The sequence below is a fragment of the Astatotilapia calliptera genome, chromosome 5, assembly GCF_900246225.1.
Source record: "Astatotilapia calliptera chromosome 5, fAstCal1.2, whole genome shotgun sequence".
In the NCBI taxonomy this organism is placed as follows: Eukaryota; Metazoa; Chordata; class Actinopteri; order Cichliformes; family Cichlidae; genus Astatotilapia; species Astatotilapia calliptera.
In genome coordinates this window covers 29,898,723-29,917,989 of record NC_039306.1, presented here as the reverse complement: position 1 = coordinate 29,917,989, position 19,267 = coordinate 29,898,723, and the positions used below count along the sequence as shown (strand labels likewise).

General features: G+C 44.1%; 1 protein-coding gene across 4 annotated transcripts; it reads left to right on the top strand.

The window, feature by feature from the left end:
• Positions 1-4,841: 4,841 nt before the first annotated feature.
• On the top strand, positions 4,842-19,252 carry myh7ba (myosin, heavy chain 7B, cardiac muscle, beta a). 4 transcript variants are annotated; one of them, XM_026168788.1, is made up of 44 exons: positions 4,842-4,903; positions 5,184-5,332; positions 5,930-6,033; positions 6,145-6,288; positions 6,439-6,595; positions 6,703-6,730; positions 7,023-7,119; positions 7,693-7,716; positions 7,804-7,896; positions 8,012-8,075; positions 8,156-8,254; positions 8,339-8,442; positions 8,556-8,694; positions 8,804-8,922; positions 9,239-9,388; positions 9,630-9,800; positions 9,869-10,048; positions 10,144-10,276; positions 10,371-10,447; positions 10,786-10,873; positions 10,970-11,087; positions 11,175-11,298; positions 11,735-11,871; positions 13,567-13,822; positions 13,922-14,164; positions 14,312-14,488; positions 14,575-14,720; positions 14,811-14,901; positions 14,979-15,368; positions 15,449-15,575; positions 15,662-15,780; positions 15,896-16,092; positions 16,185-16,368; positions 16,546-16,711; positions 16,809-16,933; positions 17,015-17,130; positions 17,211-17,403; positions 17,491-17,694; positions 17,780-17,905; positions 18,021-18,191; positions 18,290-18,394; positions 18,472-18,567; positions 18,751-18,885; positions 19,138-19,252. In XM_026168788.1, the coding sequence occupies exons 2-44, from the start codon at positions 5,236-5,238 to the stop codon at positions 19,147-19,149; spliced, it is 5,826 nt and encodes a 1,941-aa protein (XP_026024573.1). In that variant the 5' UTR covers positions 4,842-4,903; positions 5,184-5,235; the 3' UTR covers positions 19,150-19,252. The 4 variants fall into 4 exon arrangements, with proteins under 4 accessions (XP_026024573.1, XP_026024570.1, XP_026024571.1 ...); XM_026168785.1 differs by having other exon boundaries at positions 5,930-6,054; XM_026168786.1 differs by having other exon boundaries at positions 4,856-4,874; positions 5,930-6,054.
• The last annotated feature ends 15 nt before the right edge of the window (positions 19,253-19,267 follow it).

Genomic DNA, 19,267 nt, shown 5'->3' with positions numbered 1-19,267 from the left:
GCTGTGCATTAATGATTGCCCGCAAACCTCAGCGACAGAAGTAACTTTGCAAAGAAGAGTAGGCCAAAATTCCTCCACAACAATTTGAGAGACTGATGAAGTCATATATTAGAAGCCATCACTGGTGTTAGTTCAGTTTATTGTTGCTAAAGGTGGTCTTACAAGCTGAAAAACTGGATGTTCCCATTGTCATATGACTGTAGACTGTGGTAGCATATAAAGCATAAAGGAAGAAAAGAATTGTCTTTTTGGGCAAAGTCAGCAATTTTCTTTCTGTGTTACCACAGAAATTGAAGTAAATTTAGATCATTCTTCAGAATAACTGATTACAAAAACAGACTGAACACAGCTGCTCAGGCTGGCTTTACACTGCGTTTTTACCAAACCATTTCTGGGGGTTTTTGATGACAGAGAAACTATGACTGGTCAGGAAGGCCACAGCAGAGGTTCCTTTGCTTTCTTTGCAGACACAAGCTGCAGATCTACATTTTTAAGACGTCTTAAACCTGTAAAAATTCAGAATTGAGGTTTACAAGAAGTGTATAATAGGGATAAAGGGATCAGCAGCTTCTGATTTCATAATAACCCATTTATAGATGTATAAATGGCTTTCAGTAAAGCCTCCCCAAACCTCCACTTAAACAATGCAGATTTTGGTCAGCAAGCAGCATTTTTTCAAAGGGCTCAGTCATGAAACACCAGTTGTATTTCTGATTTTGCAGATGATGTTATGTGGAGGAAGTTTGTGTTTCCTTAGCCTTGAGCCAAGCGACCCGTGTCAGTTACCTTGAATTCTGCCTGGAAACAAAGTAGACTAACTGAACTCGATGGTGTAACGCATTTGCTGCTTGATTGGTTTCCACGGGCGACAGGTGAAATCTCACATGGCAGAGGTCCTGATGGTGTTTGTGTGGGTGACTGGATATTGGTGTATGGGCACGTGCACATACAGGAAACATACGGGGGGCTCGGAGCCTGAGTAAACTGTGAAAGAGCTGCCACGCGGCCTGCTGAAATGCCTTTCATTGTGACAGCAGTTCTGTCTAAACAGTTATGGTCAGAGGCCGAGCGCCGCCACCTGTATCCCTGGACGTCTTTAACGGACCCTCAGCAGGGCTGACAGTAAATTAAGGGAAGCTATGTCTACCCTGACAGCGAGATGCTGTAGGTCACTGACTGAAGGTCTTTCCAAGCAGCTAGACAGGTTTCCCTTCCAAGTCTATTTAAAGTCAAGCAGAGCAACTGAAGTCATGGCGCACTGTTTAGAAACAGTGATTTCATTGGAACCAAAATACAGGAGATCAAAAACATGGAGAGGGGCATCATCGTGTAACCTGATTTTTATATTTATTTTTTTCATGCATCCACGTTGCATTTTGCAGTGATTTATCGGGCCTAGTGATGCGGGTAAAGAAAATGAGCTGGACAAACTATAAAGTCCACTCAATATTTTTAAAAAACTGCTAACAGTTCACAGATGTACCGGTATTCATGTGTTTCCTTGTAAGTCAGTCATTTTCTGTAATTCAATTTGAACTTTGCTAAGCAAACAGCTTACAAACTGCGTGCTACACACAAACAGCTTTAGCTCGGTTTACTTTCCATCCTCAAACAGCAAACTAACCTCACCACAGTGGATTTGTTTTAGTGTGTTTAAACGAAGACTTGTGAGTGATATGTCTAACCGCATCCTTGTTAACCCTTTCTACCAACTTTATTAGACAGGGGGGGGGGGGGCTGCAGCGGGGCTGTCACTGAGATCCTGGAGTGCGTCAGATTGTCTGCGGGCCTCTGTTTGGATAAGGTTGTATTCCCATTGTTTCTGATGCCCCAGCTGGGCCGAGGTATGCCTCCATGCTCCTGAAATAGAAAGACAGCTGAGGGCTGCCATGCATACTGAGGGCAGGGTTGGCCGGGCCCACTGACCCGCACCACATCTTAGCACAATGAGAGACGGGGTATTGTCTGGAGCCAGAGAGTAATAGCTGAGGTATCAAACGCCCCAAATGGATTGCTAAAAGACTGATTAACTCCTCGGCGTGTTATTGTTGTCTGTGTATGGGTAAATGTACGGGTGGGCTGGAGTGGAACGGGTGTGGCGGAGTAATTGGGGGCTTTGGAGTGTGTTTCTGCCACGCGACTGCCCGTCTCCACTCCAATGAAGCGTCAGCTAAAGACCTGAGCCCGCACAGTTGCTGCAAGGTATTGTGGGCAAGCACGAGGCGATTACAGATATATCCACCAGCGATGAATGCTTTGATCCAAAATGAAACACAGCTTCACCCCCCAATTTTAGGTTGCTGCTACAAGTCAAAGCAGGGCTCTTCAAATCATACTTTTTATTTTGCCTTTTAAAACATTTTTTAGATCAATATGTTTGCTCTGAAGCGAGTAAACTGTGTTACTGCTTTCCCAGGAGAAAAAGAATAAATAAAAGAAGCCAGAAAGGAAAATTATAAAGAGTTCTTAGCTGAAAAAGGTGCGCAGAGGACTTTATGTAAAGATGCTGATAACCAGATTTCTGACACTGAATTTATCTCAAACTTCTTCATATTGCAGTAAAACAGCTTGAAAAGAAAATGATATTTCTTTTCTCAATGACAGACTGGGATTTGTGAATGTGAAAAGATACAAATGTATCATTTTTTGGCATTACTGTTTCTGGAGGAACATTCCCAATGCATAGAGCGAGAGGTGTGACCATGCAGTGCGTGATTAAACACTGCAGAGAATGACTGCAGTCATAATTCCCAATCTCCCTCCATCTCACTGCCTAAGCGTCCTGGCATTCGGTGCATGATGATCTAAAACAACTGTGACCGACCCCCAGATCAAGCCCTGATGCCCCAAATGTCAGCTCCTCGCATCACCAAACTGCCGGTGAGCCAACCCTCCCCAGGAGACGACTCTGTCCCCACACTTTTGGTGCTGAGCTCTACAGCTGGACGACTGCTCGGTTATTTTATACTGCAGGGTAACTTAAAGCTGCACAAATGTCTCATAATCAAAGCAGGAGTAATAATGGGCCTGGATGCAGTGGGGTGGGAGGTCTAAATGATTTTGAGGAACACTGGGGACGTAAGGAGAGCCGTTGCTCCGAGAAGTCAGCTGTTGCAGTGGGCTGCAGTATAGCGGTGCAGAGAGATGTCCTGGGCCCGACGCCGAAGCTGCAATCGCTTGTGTGTGTGTTTACATGCTGGAGTTTGTGCACTTATTTAAAGCCAGCAGCTCTGGGGACTTTGGGATTCATCTTCTCCTCGTGTGTTATCAGCACGCCAGCTTTTCAAACGGTGCACCAAAGTGACATGGTACATAAACCTGCCTCTGCTTCTCTGAAGAGACCCTCGTCCCAGAATAGCTCAGGCCCGCTCTATCTAACTGATGCCTAAGAAAGTTTGAGACATCACGGCAACACCTCTCAGTCTGCCACGGCAACAGATAGCGGCATCAACAAAGATGGCCGCCCCTCAAGTCAAGACATCTCATTACGAGTGGGTTTTCTCCTCCTCTCTGTCTCACTCTCTGAGTTGTTGTGGGGAAAGGGCACTCTCTTGTCATGTTACAAGACGGCCCACCGCTTTTCAGGGCTTTGTAAGAACAAACAAACAATAAACTGCAGAGAGTCTGTCAAGAGCAGATGACCATTTCTGGCTTATCTATAGAGCTTTTGCTGATTTTGACACAGCCAACAGTTAACAGTCGATCTCCCTATCAGGAATGCGGGACTCTGGCTTTGTCTATTCTGAGAAACTCTGGTTCCCCCCCCCCCCCCCCCCCCCATGCTGCTGCACTGTCACCCTGCTCTCATACCACACACCAACCTCTCCCTTTGCTCTGAAGGTCAGATCTGCTGGAGCAGGAGTGTGAGAGGCACAGTAGCTTATGACACAATTAACGGACACACAAAATTGCAGCATCTGCAAGTGATAATACAGCACACTGGGCTTTCAGTGGACAGGCATCATTCTTCTTTGCTTTTTTCCCTCTCAGAGGCTTGGTGTGGTAAATCCAAACATGTTGCTGGCATCAGCTCCGCAGAAAAAACAAACGATGAAAAAAGAAAAACATGAAACTGTGACTCTTTTCAACACTTTTTGGGCATAAATCGAAACATTTATTGGTTTTAAATTCACATGAGGCTCTTTATTGTGAACCCTGCGCCATGTTTCTCTCTATTAATATAATGTTGGATATTTATAGTAACATGTTTAATGCCACACAGCTCCTGAAATAATCTCTTCTAAGGTTGCATCCTCTGTGGCCACACACAATAGCAAACATCCCTGGCAGCACTTGACAACAAAAACGCTGCACGACTATTACTTAGAGGCCAACGTGAGTTCACAGCATGAAAGTCACGCAAGAGGTTAAATGTAGGGTCAAACAAAAGTTAAGTAGATGAGAAGATGAATTATGAAGTCTTGGCCGTAACTTTGATTCTGTTTTAGTGTTGTTGTTTTTGTTTGTTTGTTTTCATCTCTGTCTCTCTGATTATTCCTGTTTTTGTTGTTGTCTTTTAAACATATTATTTCATGGTAGAGGTAATGATGCAATGCCCTTCAGAGTCTGCATAAAGGAAAATAATAACTCTCTCCCTCCAGGATGCTCCTAATGCAACTCTCTAACACTCCCTCGCTGTGTGTACAGTGCATAAAATAACTGGGATACAAAAATAGCCGGCTTGAGTTCAGAGCAATGACAAAAACGTAGCTTTCCTTTTGTGTCAATTGAGACAGCCGCCCCGCACCAATAGGAGTCGGAGGAGGTGGCATATGCTAATGAGGGACAAATGTCCACTGACCGTGACCTTGAGGAAAACAGTATAAAGGAGGGCACATCCCAGTAAGCAGTTATTTCGTTGTGCTCTTTCTGAGGTCAGTGGACAACTTTTTGCCTCTGTTTGGTAGGTTGAACTTTGCGCATTTTGCGCGCGGGGATTGTCTGCCTTTTTAAAGAGTCCCAATTTATTTTTTAAGAGTAAAATAATCTCGCTTGCCATTGCTTCGTCGGTTAACGGTCTTTACACTTCTGTAGTTTTCTTCTGATTTCTTAGTAGCGGATTTGCGCTCTTTGCGCACAGGCTGTTTTCGTTTCATCCCGTCGTGGAAACTGAAGTAACCACAGGCGCTTTGACATGTAATGAGCTACTGACCTTAATGCAAAGATTTGTCTTCTTATCAAAGAAATTCTTCAACTGGTGCCTCCAGTTTTCGGGGCCGGCGAGGAGCTGCCACCATGTCGCGCTTTGACGTGAAAGAGTTTGGAGAGGCTTCGCCGTTTTTACGCAAATCTGATCTGGAGCTGCTGGCGATGCAAACCACGGCTTTTGACGGTAGGCCTTTTAAGGAGACTTCAAAGGAACTAAACCTTAAAGCGCTTCACTTAAGAAATAGTCTTTTTAAAAAAGGAGAAATCTATCTGATGTTGTGCGATTAGGCCTTTTCATTTTAGTAACAAAGCTGTGTTTAATGTAATGTTTTTAAAGGGATAAAACAAACAGTTTTGAAACAACAACAACAACAAAAATGCGTAAACTATGTTTGGAATTTTAAAATTGAGATCATTGTGATCGCAACAAATGCATCCTAACATAACAGAACATATATTAGTTAGGTATTAGTTATTCATATTTTATTCAAAGTTTGATTTGAACTTTGCATTTACATTATATATATATATATTGTTTGTTTGTTTGTTTGTTTGTTTGTTTAAATCTGCTTAACTAAATGTTTATTAACCAGTGTATGAATGTGAGAGTGAATGAATAGTGGTATTGTAAAGCGCTTTGGGTGCCTTGAAAAGCGCTATATAAATCCAATCCATTATTATTATTATTATTATTATTAAATTTTTTGAGATTTGTTTTTTTATTATCAATAATTCCCCCAATCCTCTCAATAATACTCCTCTCTCTCTACACCTCTGCCAGGTAAGAAGCGAGCTTGGATCCCGGATGAAAAAGAGGCTTACATTGAGATCGAGATCAAGGAAGTCAGCGGTGACAAAGTCATTGTTGAGACCAAAGATGGCAGGGTAAATGTTCATCCCTCTGTGGTACGGTGGTACCTGCTGACACATCTTCTCATGACTTTAACTGTATCTGCATGATTTCTTTCTCATGTCTTTGTGTGTCCATCGCCTCAGACCCTGACAGTGAAGGACTGTGACATCCAGCAAATGAACCCTCCAAAGTATGACATGATCGAAGACATGGCCATGCTGACGCACCTCAATGAGGCCTCTGTGCTTCACAACCTGCGCAGACGCTACAGCGCCTGGATGATCTATGTAAGTATCTCAGCACCGAGGGATGCCATGTTTCCAGGTTGCTTTAAGTGGCTAGATTATCCAGAGTTCAGCTGTGAGCTTGTGTGAAGTCAGCCTCTCAGTAGAAAGATGGTTTTAGGCATCTTGTGTCTTGTCCCTCTGTTTCCTCAGACTTACTCGGGGCTCTTCTGCGTGACAGTGAATCCATACAAATGGCTGCCTGTCTACACAGCTCCTGTGGTGGCTGCCTACAAAGGAAAACGCCGCTCTGAGGCACCGCCGCACATCTACTCGATTGCAGACAATGCCTACAATGACATGCTTCGCAGTGAGTGCACACACACACTCACGCACATGTGAAATAACTCTGCAAAGTGGTCTAACGCAGGTGGTGTCTTTTTAAATATAAACACACATCTATTCTGTCTTCATCAGATCGAGAGAATCAATCCATGCTCATCACGTAAGTTTCACCTGCTTTATTTTTTATTTTATTTTTAAATTTGGTCTTGTTTCAAGCCACAAATTTGGGAAGAAATACACATCTTACACACGTACAACAATTTTAAAGATTTGATTTGAAGATTTTTTTGTTTTTTCCTCCATTTTTTATTTTTCTCTGACTGAACCTTGTTCCTTCCTTTTTAATTTTTTTACCCCACTTGTAACATGCAGTGTACGTGTACCAGTTTTGTGAGCAGTTTTTACTGTGTCTGTTTGTATGTACACTTTGTTATTTTTTTACACTCCTATAGCGGAGAATCCGGTGCTGGCAAAACTGTCAACACGAAACGTGTCATTCAGTATTTTGCCATTGTGGCAGCTCTCGGGGATACACCTGCCAAAAAAGGAGTAAGGCCGATGTGGCAACCCGTATTTTTGTTTCCTCCCGTTTTTTAATCTTTTTTTTTTTTTTTTTGCTTCATTTAATTTTTATTTTCTTCCTCTTTTTTTTGGTCCCAGGACCCCTTCAGTGTACACCCTTAAAACCATGTCCATACATTTTCCTCACTGTCAACATGGTGAATGTGAGAACTGATTACATTCATGTCTGAGTCTCTACCTTCATGTGTTGTGTTCCAGCTGCTCCACTCTGCTTTCTTATTGTTTTTAATCATTTCTTTTTTCCTCTCCCCTTTTCCCTTTTTTATGGCTCAGAATTTTAATTTTCTCTTCTTTTCCCCTTTTGCTTTAATTTTTTTTGGGACTTTTCCGTGTTGTTTGATGCTCCCCTTTTTCTTCCCTCCGTTCATCATAAGAAACATGGTGGCCTTTTTTTTTTTTTTTTTTTTTTTACCACAGCTTTAACACCAAGTTTCTAATTTTCCAGTCGATCATGGTGTTCCCCTTTGATTGTGAGAGCATTATTCAGTCATGGCTTCTGTGATATGACACTCACACTCTTTTCCCCTTCTTTCTTTACAGCAAGGTCCTGCAACCAAAACTGGGGTGAGTTTAGCAGCAAAATAAACACAACTGTCAAAAATTACTTTGTGTTGGCATTTTTTTTATATTACACTTTTTTTTTCTTTGCAGGGGACTCTGGAGGATCAGATCATTGAGGCGAATCCTGCCATGGAGGCGTTTGGTAATGCCAAAACGCTAAGGAATGACAACTCATCCCGATTTGTGAGTAACTGGAAACTGTACTTAGTCTAAAACAGAGTTTATGGATTGAAACATATTTGGAATTCTCTTAATGGTGATTATTTATTTTAAACTCGATGATTTCTTACGTCTGCAGGGCAAATTCATTAGGATCCACTTTGGTCCTACTGGCAAACTGGCCTCAGCTGACATTGACATATGTGAGTAAATAAAAGCGCAGAGTGATTAAAACCACACAGTTCTCAGTTTGTTTCATGTCCCACACAAACATGTCCTTCAGATCTTCTGGAAAAATCCAGAGTTATATTCCAGCAGCCTGGTGAGAGAAGCTACCACATCTACTACCAGATCATGTCACAGAAGAAACCAGAACTCTTAGGTTAGTTACTCTGGTTACTTTGGATATTTAGATACTGTACTACTGCTGATCTGCAAAATGATTTTAAAAACCTTTGTTTTCCAGACATGCTGCTGGTGTCGTCCAACCCATATGACTACCACTTCTGCTCCCAGGGCGTGACGACTGTCGAGAACCTGGATGATGGGCTGGAGCTGATGGCCACTGATGTAAACTTTTATCCTCTTCGCTGATAAACAAAACAAAACAAAAAAACAAACCCAAACCTGTACGCTGAATAGATTTGCAAAGTTGTGAGCGTTGCTTTCTTGATCTCTTACAGCATGCCATGGACATCCTGGGCTTCCTACCAGAGGAGAAGTATGGCTGCTATAAAATAGTCGGAGCCATCATGCACTTTGGCAACATGAAATTCAAGCAAAAGCAGCGCGAGGAACAGGCGGAGGCCGACGGCACTGAAAGTAAGAACCTGTAGTCTGCAAGGAGTGAGCATAAAAGAATGAAAAGAAACCATGCAGTTAAAACAGGGGTCATGTTTCACACGTTTTTCATCTCCCTTTCTGCTACCAGGTGCAGACAAAGCCTCATACCTGATGGGAGTCAGTTCAGCTGACCTCATCAAGGGCCTCCTCCACCCAAGGGTGAAGGTGGGAAATGAGTATGTTGTGAAGGGACAGAATGTTGAACAGGTGAGGAGACGCAGTGTCTCATGTCTGTGTTTTTGTTAAGCGTAAAGAGGCATAATCCACCCCATAATAATCATACAAACATCTATTAGTACAGTGGAGTAAAAGTTCAGTGGTTGCTCTCCTACCGCTAGGCTAATGGAAGGACGGCTTCTTAATCCTCAGTCAATACACTCACCTCTCAACACACACTAGAATATGGTTTTCAAACAACAGAGGCCATCCACGTGAATGATAGTATTCCTTCTTTGTGTGTGTGTGTGTGTGTGTGTGTGTGTGTGTGTGTGTGTGTGTGTGTAACTGTGCTTGGGTGCTGAAGGTTACCTATGCAGTCGGAGCTTTGGCCAAAGCCACGTATGACCGCATGTTCAAATGGCTCGTGGGGCGCATCAACCGGACCCTGTACACCTCCCTCCCTCGCCAGTACTTCATAGGAGTCTTGGACATTGCAGGGTTTGAGATCTTTGATGTGAGTTGATCTGCATGAAAGTTCAAATAACAGTCATACAGATAAAAGTTGAAAAAATAAAACTAGTTCAACACTTGCGTGATGATACGTCTTTTTGTAACCTGATCGTTCCTCGCCGTAGCTCACACTGCAATGACTCGGCAACGCTGCAGGCTGATCTGTAACAGTTCCTCCTGTTTTTCATGCTCCTGTGGTGTCTCCTCTGAACACCTGTTCTTTTTTCTTTTTTCTTCCATTGAAGCTCAACAGCTTTGAGCAGCTGTGCATCAACTTCACGAATGAGAAACTGCAACAGTTTTTCAACCACCACATGTTCATCCTGGAGCAGGAAGAGTACAAGAGAGAGGGTATCGAATGGACCTTCATCGATTTCGGGCTGGACCTTCAAGCGTGCATTGATCTCATTGAAAAGGTGAGCACAGCGTTGTGCTGTTACACATGTGAGGGCTTATAGAGACTAACATGCTGTGTTTGGTGCAGCCGCTGGGCATCATGTCCATCCTTGAAGAGGAGTGCATGTTCCCAAAGGCTTCAGATAACAGCTTTAAAGCCAAGATGTATGACAATCACCTTGGCAAGTCACCAAACTTCCAAAAACCACGGCCAGACAAGAAGCGCAAGTTCGAGGCCCATTTTGAACTGGTGCACTACGCTGGAGTAGTAAGTTGGTTTTCACAAGAGCAATTCTACAAGATAACATTTTACATTTAATACATTACCTGTTTATACATTTGCATTTGTTTGTTTATTTGTAGGTACCGTACAACATTTTTGGCTGGTTAGACAAAAATAAGGACCCACTGAATGAGACAGTGGTGGCTTGTTTCCAAAAGTCTGCCAACAAGCTGCTTGCTTCTCTGTATGAGAATTACGTTGGCTCTGACTCAGGTACAGTTTGGATTCTGATGGATGACTAAAGAATGAATAAATGATGTTTTAATCGTTTATTAATTTAGTAATCCTTCCTTTGACACCCTTGCAGCGCCTGACCCCAAGGCAGGTGGCAAGGAAAAGAGGAAGAAGGCAGCCTCCTTCCAGACTGTGTCCCAGCTTCATAAGGTGAGGCTGATGTGGCTGCTGCAGGGCTTGTGGAAAAACACTGAAGCTGGAAGCAAATGCACTGAGAGGCTTTAATGCAGGTGTTTAGTGCAAAATTGTGGATGTCACTGGAGCATGGGGACGGAGGCAGTTAAGACTTGCAGTGATGTTTAGGGCAATGATCACATGAACATCACTTTAAGTCTGTGCTGGCTCCTCTCTTCTTTACTTCAAGGATTTCTCATGTGAGCGTCACAGAGTAACAGGTTTTGCATGGTTGATGTCTTTGGTATTTTAACAGATTATTCAAAGTATTTTTATTCACTCATTTGGTTTGCTGTGATTCTTTGTTCCTGCAGGAAAATCTGAATAAGCTGATGACCAACCTCCGGAGCACGCAGCCCCATTTTGTTCGCTGCATCATCCCTAATGAGACCAAGACTCCAGGTAAACCGAAACGTAATCATCACATATTACCAGCTGATTAAAACCAATATGGACTTTTGGACACCACGACTCATGTTTGAAACCTGTTCTGCACAGGGATCATGGATGCATTTCTTGTGCTGCACCAGCTGCGCTGTAACGGCGTGCTGGAAGGCATCAGGATCTGCAGGAAGGGCTTTCCTAACCGGATCCTCTACGCCGAGTTCAAGCAGCGGTAAGATATGCGCACACATCACTCAGATCACATAAGAGATATCGCGGTGCTATCATGGTCCTTTTTGTTTGGTAATCATTCAATCAGCTACCGCATCCTGAACCCACACGCCATCCCAGATGACAAGTTTGTGGACAGCAGGAAAGCAGCGGAGAAGCTGCTGGCCTCCCTGGACATCGACCACAGCCAGTACAGATTTGGACACACAAAGGTGTCTATTTTATTTGATATTTTTCTATGTTTCTCATAATTTATACACAGTACATTTTTTAAGATTAAATTGAAACAGTACATAAAATACTCCATATACATATTTACACACAAAGGGATAAATTAAAATTAATAATAATAATTAATCAAAATGCTAATAGTGTATAACACAGATTTTTTATATTAGCTATTAAACAATTTAACAATTCAAATGCATTTATTTAGAAGGTTTCTGTGTTTTTCTTTAATACAAATATGAATATATTTTACTTAGTACATTTTTATTGTGGCTGTATTCCTTGCATGGCTGTGTCAAAGTTAAAATGATTTTTGAAATTGAAAGTTAATCGACCATTTGATTATGCAAATAAAAATCTTTGTAATCCACACTTTTTAGTTTGTATTTTGTAATTAAAGCAGTGTTTCTTTTCATGTAGGTGTTCTTCAAAGCAGGCTTGCTGGGTCACCTCGAAGAGATGAGGGATGAGCGTTTGGCCAAAGTCTTGACGCTGTTCCAGGCGGCCGCTCGTGGCAAAATCATGAGGATGGAGCTGCTGAAGATGACGGAAAGGAGGTAAAAAAAAAAAAAAGAAAAGAAAAGAAAAGAAAAGAAAAAGAAAAAGTAATTTTGCTCATTACTCTAAAAGAAGAGAAAGTGTGTTAATGAACACCAGTCTTCGAGCTCCACCTTACAGGAAGGTGAAGACATGAGTACAAAAAGCAGACCTCCAACAGTTGCTCCTCCGAACAGGTTTAATAGAGCCCGGTGAGCCGCCAGCCCCCCGGCCTGTGATACACTATACCTTATCGTTCACTCCCTCGCTCAAGTATGTTTGGCATGCAAGGGCAGTGTTATCGGCGTGTGTGAGGCGTGTGCTTGTCCTTGTATGGTTACCAGTTATGCGTGTGGCCCTGCTGTTAATAAGGGCTGCATGCCCCCCTCATCTCTCTCCCGCACACCCCACGCTCGCAGGTCTCTGGCCATTCTCTCCCTCTGCTTTCTCTAAATGAAACAATGCGGACGGTGTCCTCAGAGCCAGGTGGCGACATGTGTCAAGTGGCAGCTGCTCGGGGCCTCCCTAAAAATACAACCATCACCACCACCCCCACCCACCCCACCCCTTCCCTGGATGCCCAATGGCCCCTGGCCCCTTTTGTCCACGGCGCCTGTACTTCTAAGTGTGTGCATTGATGGGATAGGTGGCGGGTGACAGAGGATTAAAGCTGGCTGTCGGACAGAGGGCTTTAGTTTCTAAATAAACACAAACGCTCACCTTTGAGAGGCACCCGGCACGGAGTCATGTCAAAAACGCAATCAGCCCCTCAACCCTCCCGCACAACCACCACCTCCCAACCCTTGCAAGCGCACGCTCGCCCAAACCCTCTAAACATTGACGCGAAGTCCTTGACTAATCTGCTCCGGGTCCATATTTAGGGCTGTGAGACACCATCCTGCTGAGACTAAATCAATCTGGCTACCCTGTTTGGCCAGAGTCGTGAAACATCAAAAGCAGCATTAGGTGTATGATTTCATGTGGCATCCATCTGTGTATGATTAGATACAAGGGAGTGGATACTCGCAGGGTTAGTGCCAAAAAATCAAGCGCCAAGAAGAAGTCGATAAATAAACGGGGAAAGCCCGGGATAAATCTCTCTGACCTAACCGCCCTGCGGTATAACATTTAGGATTTTAACTTTGCATCCACTGAACTTTCGAGCAGACTTGGCATCATGTGACACTACTTTAGCTACCTAATATATCCATTTATTTAAGTTTTCTATTTGAACTTCTTATCTGTAGCTTTTAGTTGTTTAAACCATTTATTCTGCACCTTTTATTCATTTCAAATATAACACTTTTAGCTCTCCAGTTAATATATCATTCTCTTTACTCGACCTTTCCCTGATTACATGCTCCCAGTAGAAGTGATCACAGGGAACAAAAACTACATTTATATTTACTTTTAATTTACTGAAATAACATTAAAGCTACACAAATTTAATTCATGTTTGCTCACATAAATATATAGAAAATATATTTTTTTCCAGTCAAAATGTCACATGACTGTGATGTAGTTGTTTGCGTTGAGAGATCCGTTCTGAAAGTTTACCCCTGGTAAAAACATTGCCTGTATAAGCATTAAAACTAATAGGAAAAAATGACCGAACACTAAAACAGCTTTTTTTGTCAATTAAATTATGTTATATAAAACTAATTTAGCTACACAACAGGTTTTAAACAAAGAAAACCTTTTGTTGATGTTTTCAGGGAGGCTCTGATGATCATCCAGTGGAACATCCGGGCCTTCAACGCCGTCAAGCACTGGCCCTGGATGAAGCTCTTCTTCAAAATAAAACCCCTCCTGAAGAGCGTCGCTAACGAGAAAGAGCTGGCGTCTCTGAAGGAGGAGCTGGCCAAGCTGAAGGAAGCTCTGGAAAAATCTGAAATGAAACGGAAGGAGCTGGAAGAGCGGCAGGTCAGCCTGATCCAAGAGAAGAATGACCTCTCTCTACAGCTGCAAGCCGTAAGTTTTTCTCCTGATGTGCGGTATTTACACATTCAGCCTTTACACACACTGGCGTAGTGAGAAATTTGCTAAAGATGTACTTTTTCTTCCTCACAGGAGCAGGACAACCTGGCAGACGCTGAGGAACGCTGTGACCTGCTCATCAAGACTAAGATCCAGCTGGAGGCCAAAGTCAAGGAACTCCTGGAAAGGCTGGAGGACGAGGAAGAGATGAGCTCTAATGTGCTCGCTAAGAAGCGCAAGCTGGAGGATGAGTGTGCCGAGCTGAAGAAGGATATAGACGATCTGGAGATCACCCTGGCTAAACTGGAAAAGGAGAAGCATGCCACTGAGAACAAGGTAAGAAAAATGGATGAGAAAGAGCAGTAAGCTTCCTCCAGGGGGCGCTAAGAGGCCAGAGAAAGGACCACAGCATGCACAGTGGACAGGAGTTCAGTTTCTCACTGGCTGATTGTTAAACTCATTTTTAATCTTTTTATTTTGCAGGTGAAAAACCTAATTGAGGAAATGGCAGCTCTGGATGAAACCATACTGAAGCTGACCAAGGAGAAGAAGGCTCTTCAGGAGGCTCATCAGCAGACTCTGGATGACCTACAGGCAGAGGAGGACAAAGTCAACACTCTGACCAAAGCAAAGGCTAAGCTGGAGCAACAAGTAGATGATGTGAGTTTAAGACTAAACACAGAAACAAAGTGCTGTTACACCATTTAGTCAAAATTGTAAGATGTTTTCTTTCTGTGGTTCATCAGCTGGAAGGCTCTTTGGAACAAGAGAAAAAGCTACGTATGGACCTGGAACGAGTCAAACGTAAGCTGGAGGGAGATCTAAAGCTCTCTTTAGAGTCTGTGATGGACTTGGAGAATGACAAACAGCAACTTGAAGAGAAGCTGAAAAAGTGAGGATTGTCCCATAATCGCAGATAAACCATCTTTTAAACTATAAAGAGTGAATGATAAAGAACGATTCCCGAACATTTTCCCAACAGAAAAGACTTTGAAATGAATGAAATTAGCACAAGGATAGAAGATGAGCAAGCATTGTCCAATCAGCTTCAGAAGAAGATAAAGGAGCTGCAGGTGAAAATGAGCCTTAGCGTCTAGTAGAGCAGATGTGAGCCACCATCACAAAGTAACTGACTGTCGCTTTTCTCCAGGCTCGCATCGAGGAGTTGGAAGAGGAGCTAGAGGCCGACAGGGCTTACAGGGCTAAAGTGGAGAAGCAGCGCGGGGACGTGGCCCGTGAGCTGGAGGAGCTGAGCGAGCGCCTGGAGGAGGCCGGTGGAGCCACCTCGGCCCAGATCGAGATGAACAAGAAGAGAGAGGCGGATTTTCTGAAGCTGCGGCGGGACCTGGAGGAAGCCATGCTGCACCACGAGGCCACGACCGCAGCTTTGCGGAAGAAGCACGCCGACACCGTGGCAGAGCTGAGCGAGCAGATTGACAGCCTGCAGAGGGTTAAGCAGAAACTGGAGAAAGAGAGGAGCGAGGCCAAGATGGAGGCCGATGACCTGGCCTCGACTGTGGAGCAGCTCTCCAGGGGCAAGGTATAGATAGAGATTTAAACTAGTACGGGAATTGCATTTATATTTGTGGCGAAATCAAAGAATTTGCATCTACTCAACAGGCCACTTCAGAGAAGACGTGCCGACTCTATGAAGATCAAATGAACGAGGCTAAAGCCAAGGTGGAGGAGCTCCAGAGGCAGCTCAGTGAAACCAGCACACAAAAGGCCCGTGCTCAGGCTGAGAGTGGTAAGAGGCTATAATTTGATCTAAAAATCTCACAGATTTCATAGACTCATAAGTAATGCCTGTAACTGCTTAACTCCACTATGCAGCCGAGCTGGGCAGGAAGCTTGAGGAGCGAGAGGGCATGGTGTCCCAGCTCCAACGTGCCAAAAACTCCTTCAGCCAGAGCGTGGAGGAGCTCAAGAAACAGCTTGAGGAGGAGAATAAGGTCAGCTCCCAATTAATCAGTTCATCAGTCAAAACTTACCGGCTCACTCGGCGTGTGTTGAGAGTTCCTCCAGTTAAATTAACTCCTTTTCTACCATCATAACTGATCTCTTAAGGCCAAGAGCGCCTTGGCCCATGCTCTCCAATCGTCTCGGCACGACTGTGATCTCCTAAGAGAGCAGTACGATGAAGAGCAGGAGACCAAGGCTGACCTGCAGAGAGCTCTGTCCAAAGCCAACGCTGAGGTGGCTCAGTGGAGGACAAAGTATGAAACTGATGCCATCCAGAGGACTGAGGAGCTGGAGGAAGCCAAGTGAGCGTGATGTGGTTTTTAACTTGCAAAATTTGATGGCGCCACGTGATTATTTTGAGAGCTGACTTTCAGTTCTGTTTGCCTCTCATTAGAAAGAAGCTGGTGGCACGCCTACAGGAGGCTGAAGAGAGTGTAGAAGCTTCCAATGCCAAGTGCTCCTCCCTGGAGAAGACGAAACATCGACTCCAGACAGAGATCGAAGACCTGGTCATTGATCTGGAACGTGCCAATGCTGCGGCTGCTGCCCTGGACAGAAAGCAGCGGAACTTTGACAAGGTACTGGCAATGACAAGGACCCTACATCATCAGTACTGCATTCCTGATGTGACCTACTTTGGTGAATTATCTTTGCATTCTTTAGGGAATATCACCCTATTTTTGCACCTCAATCTAGACCCTCTGAGAAGCAATGCTAATAAAAAGCCAAAGAAAACCTTTAATTGTCCCTTCCAGGTGCTAGCTGAATGGAAGCAGAAGTACGAAGAGTCCCAGTCAGAGCTGGAGACCTCTCAAAAAGAGTCTCGTGGCCTGAGCACAGAGCTCTTTAAACTGAAGAACACCTATGAGGAGACCTTAGAACATCTGGAGACCATCAAAAGGGAGAACAAGAACCTCCAAGGTACACATGGCATCATTAAAATTCAGCTGGAATTTACAGAAAGGTTTTCCCTTGACGTAAATTTAAATATAATACTTTCACATATCTTCTCCACCAGAGGAGATTGCTGACCTTTCAGATCAAATCAGTCAGGGAGGAAAAACCATTCACGAGCTGGAAAAGATAAAGAAGGGTCTGGACATCGAGAAAAGTGAGATTCAAGCTGCACTAGAGGAAGCTGAAGTAAGCAGCTTGCTGCGTTTATGTGCAATATTCCTTAAGAACAGTCTGCTAAATTCTTAATGCTCCATCTGTCTGTCTCAGGCTACTCTGGAACACGAAGAGAGCAAAACTCTCCGGACCCAGCTGGAGCTTAACCAGATAAAAGCTGATATTGACAGGAAGCTAGCGGAGAAGGATGAAGAAATTGACAATCTTCGGTGGGTTTTCTAGATAAAGCTCAATTACACTCTTGCTGATCTGCAGGAGTTTTTTATTTGCGCCTTTTTCTCCTTTTCAGGCGGAACCACCAGAAAACGGTGGAGTCTATGCAGGCTACCTTGGATGCTGAGGCCAAGTCTCGCAACGAGGCAGTGCGCCTGAGGAAGAAGATGGAAGGCGACCTGAATGAGATGGAGGTGCAGTTGAACCACGCTAACAGGCAGGCCTCGGAGTCCCAGAAACTCCTCAGAAACCTACAGGTGCAGCTCAAGGTGAGTCCATAACTACAGCCGGTCAGTGAGCTCACCTGATGTGCCATTGCACTCTAATGACTTTCTCCACCTGACGCATGACTCCAGGACACTCAGCTAGAGCTGGATGAGACCACCCACAAGAACGAGGAGCTGAAGGAGCAGGTTGCAGTGACAGAGCGTCGAAACAACCTGCTCACCGCCGAAGTGGAGGAGCTCAGGGCCATGCTGGAGCAGAACGATCGCTCACGCAAGCTGGCAGAACATGAACTGCTCGAGGCTACTGAAAGAGTCAACCTGCTGCACTCTCAGGTTGGAAGAAAATATTAGATGTTTTTTAAGATAGCACTAGTTATAGTCTTGTACTTTAAATGTTGGAAGGAGTTTTCCGTTTCAGAACACTGGGCTGATCAACCAGAAGAAGAAGCTGGAGGGCGATCTGTCCGTGCTGTCGAATGAGGTGGATGATGCCGTACAGGAGTGCCGTAATGCAGAAGAAAAAGCCAAAAAGGCAATCACTGATGTAAGTGCCCCAGTAACCAAAATACCAAATACAACTGTATACATCTGTGGCATAGGACTGGTTGCAATTAAGTTAGATTATTTGCCGATTTAACAGAGATTTTCTGCATTTGTAGGCGGCCATGATGGCAGAGGAGCTGAAGAAGGAGCAGGACACAAGTGCGCATCTGGAGAGGATGAAGAAGAACATGGAGCAGACCATAAAGGACCTGCAGATGCGTCTGAACGAGGCTGAGCAGATTGCCCTCAAGGGTGGAAAGAAGCAAGTTCAGAAGCTGGAGGCCAGAGTAGGAAATCACATCAGTCAACTGCATATTTACATAGTCTCTCGTCCACGTGCTTTACTTTGGAGTGAGTTTTAGTCATTTGCTTATTGCAATGGTAGGTCAAAGAACTGGAGAACGAATTTGAGTCTGAGCAAAAGAAGAGCCAAGAGTATCAGAAGGGAGTGCGCAAGTATGAAAGGAGAATCAAAGAGCTCTCTTACCAGGTAACTCACTGCGTGTGCACACGGAGCATGCAGAGGTGTGCAAATAAGATGTAAGACCTACCTCTGTTTCTCTGCAGGCCGAGGAGGACAAGAAGAATCTGGTCCGCCTGCAAGACCTCATCGACAAGCTGCAAGCCAAAGTAAAGAGTTACAAGAGACAGGCCGAAGAAGCGGTGAGTTTTCTGTTTGACAGTAAATGAAAGCTGTAATCGAAGCGATGATTCTAAGTGATGTTGTTTAAACTACAAATTTCTGAGCTTTTCTGTGCGCCACCAGACTGAAAATATCAATAGAATACTCAAAGATCTTTTAGTTTGGTGTAAATTGAATATTTTTCTTGGTTTTCTTTTACGCAGGAAGATCAGGTGAACACCAACATGTCCAAGTACAGGAAACTCCAGCATGAGCTTGACGATGCAGAGGAGAGGGCCGATATGGCTGAATCGCAGGTCAACAAGCTGCGTACCCGCACCCGGGATCAAGGCACCAAGGTCGGTAAACAACCCACAATGCATTTCTTGTTACAGCTCACTGCAGAATGGAATTGTATGACCTTTGGAAGAATATTTTAAAATTAGCCAGCGGGCTCTGTAGCATGGACTAATTTTAGAAGAGACTAGATGTAATCCTCTGTTAAAGATGAACTCACTTTAGCCCTCTCATGTGATCTGTAGCACGGTTATGAGTAACTCTGACACTGTGTATGTTGTTGCTAACAAACATCACTGTCTCGTGCTTTTCAGCTGGCCGAGTGATGGAAGAAAGCTGCCCTCAAACCTACGACAGTCAGCCAGCTGCAACAGCTGTGCACCAACTGTGATGGCGCACCCTCCAAATAAAGACTTTTAAACCTTTAAACGTGTCGTGTGTGTG

Coding starts and splice junctions, on each gene's coding strand:
- myh7ba (XM_026168785.1), top strand. CDS start 5,236: ATGTCGCGCTTTGACGTGAAAGAGTTTGGAGAGGCTTCGCCGTTTTTA. Junction 7,717..7,803: donor GTCCTGCAACCAAAACTGGG/GTGAGTTTAGCA, acceptor TTTTCTTTGCAG/GGGACTCTGGAGGATCAGAT. Junction 10,277..10,370: donor TTACGTTGGCTCTGACTCAG/GTACAGTTTGGA, acceptor ACACCCTTGCAG/CGCCTGACCCCAAGGCAGGT.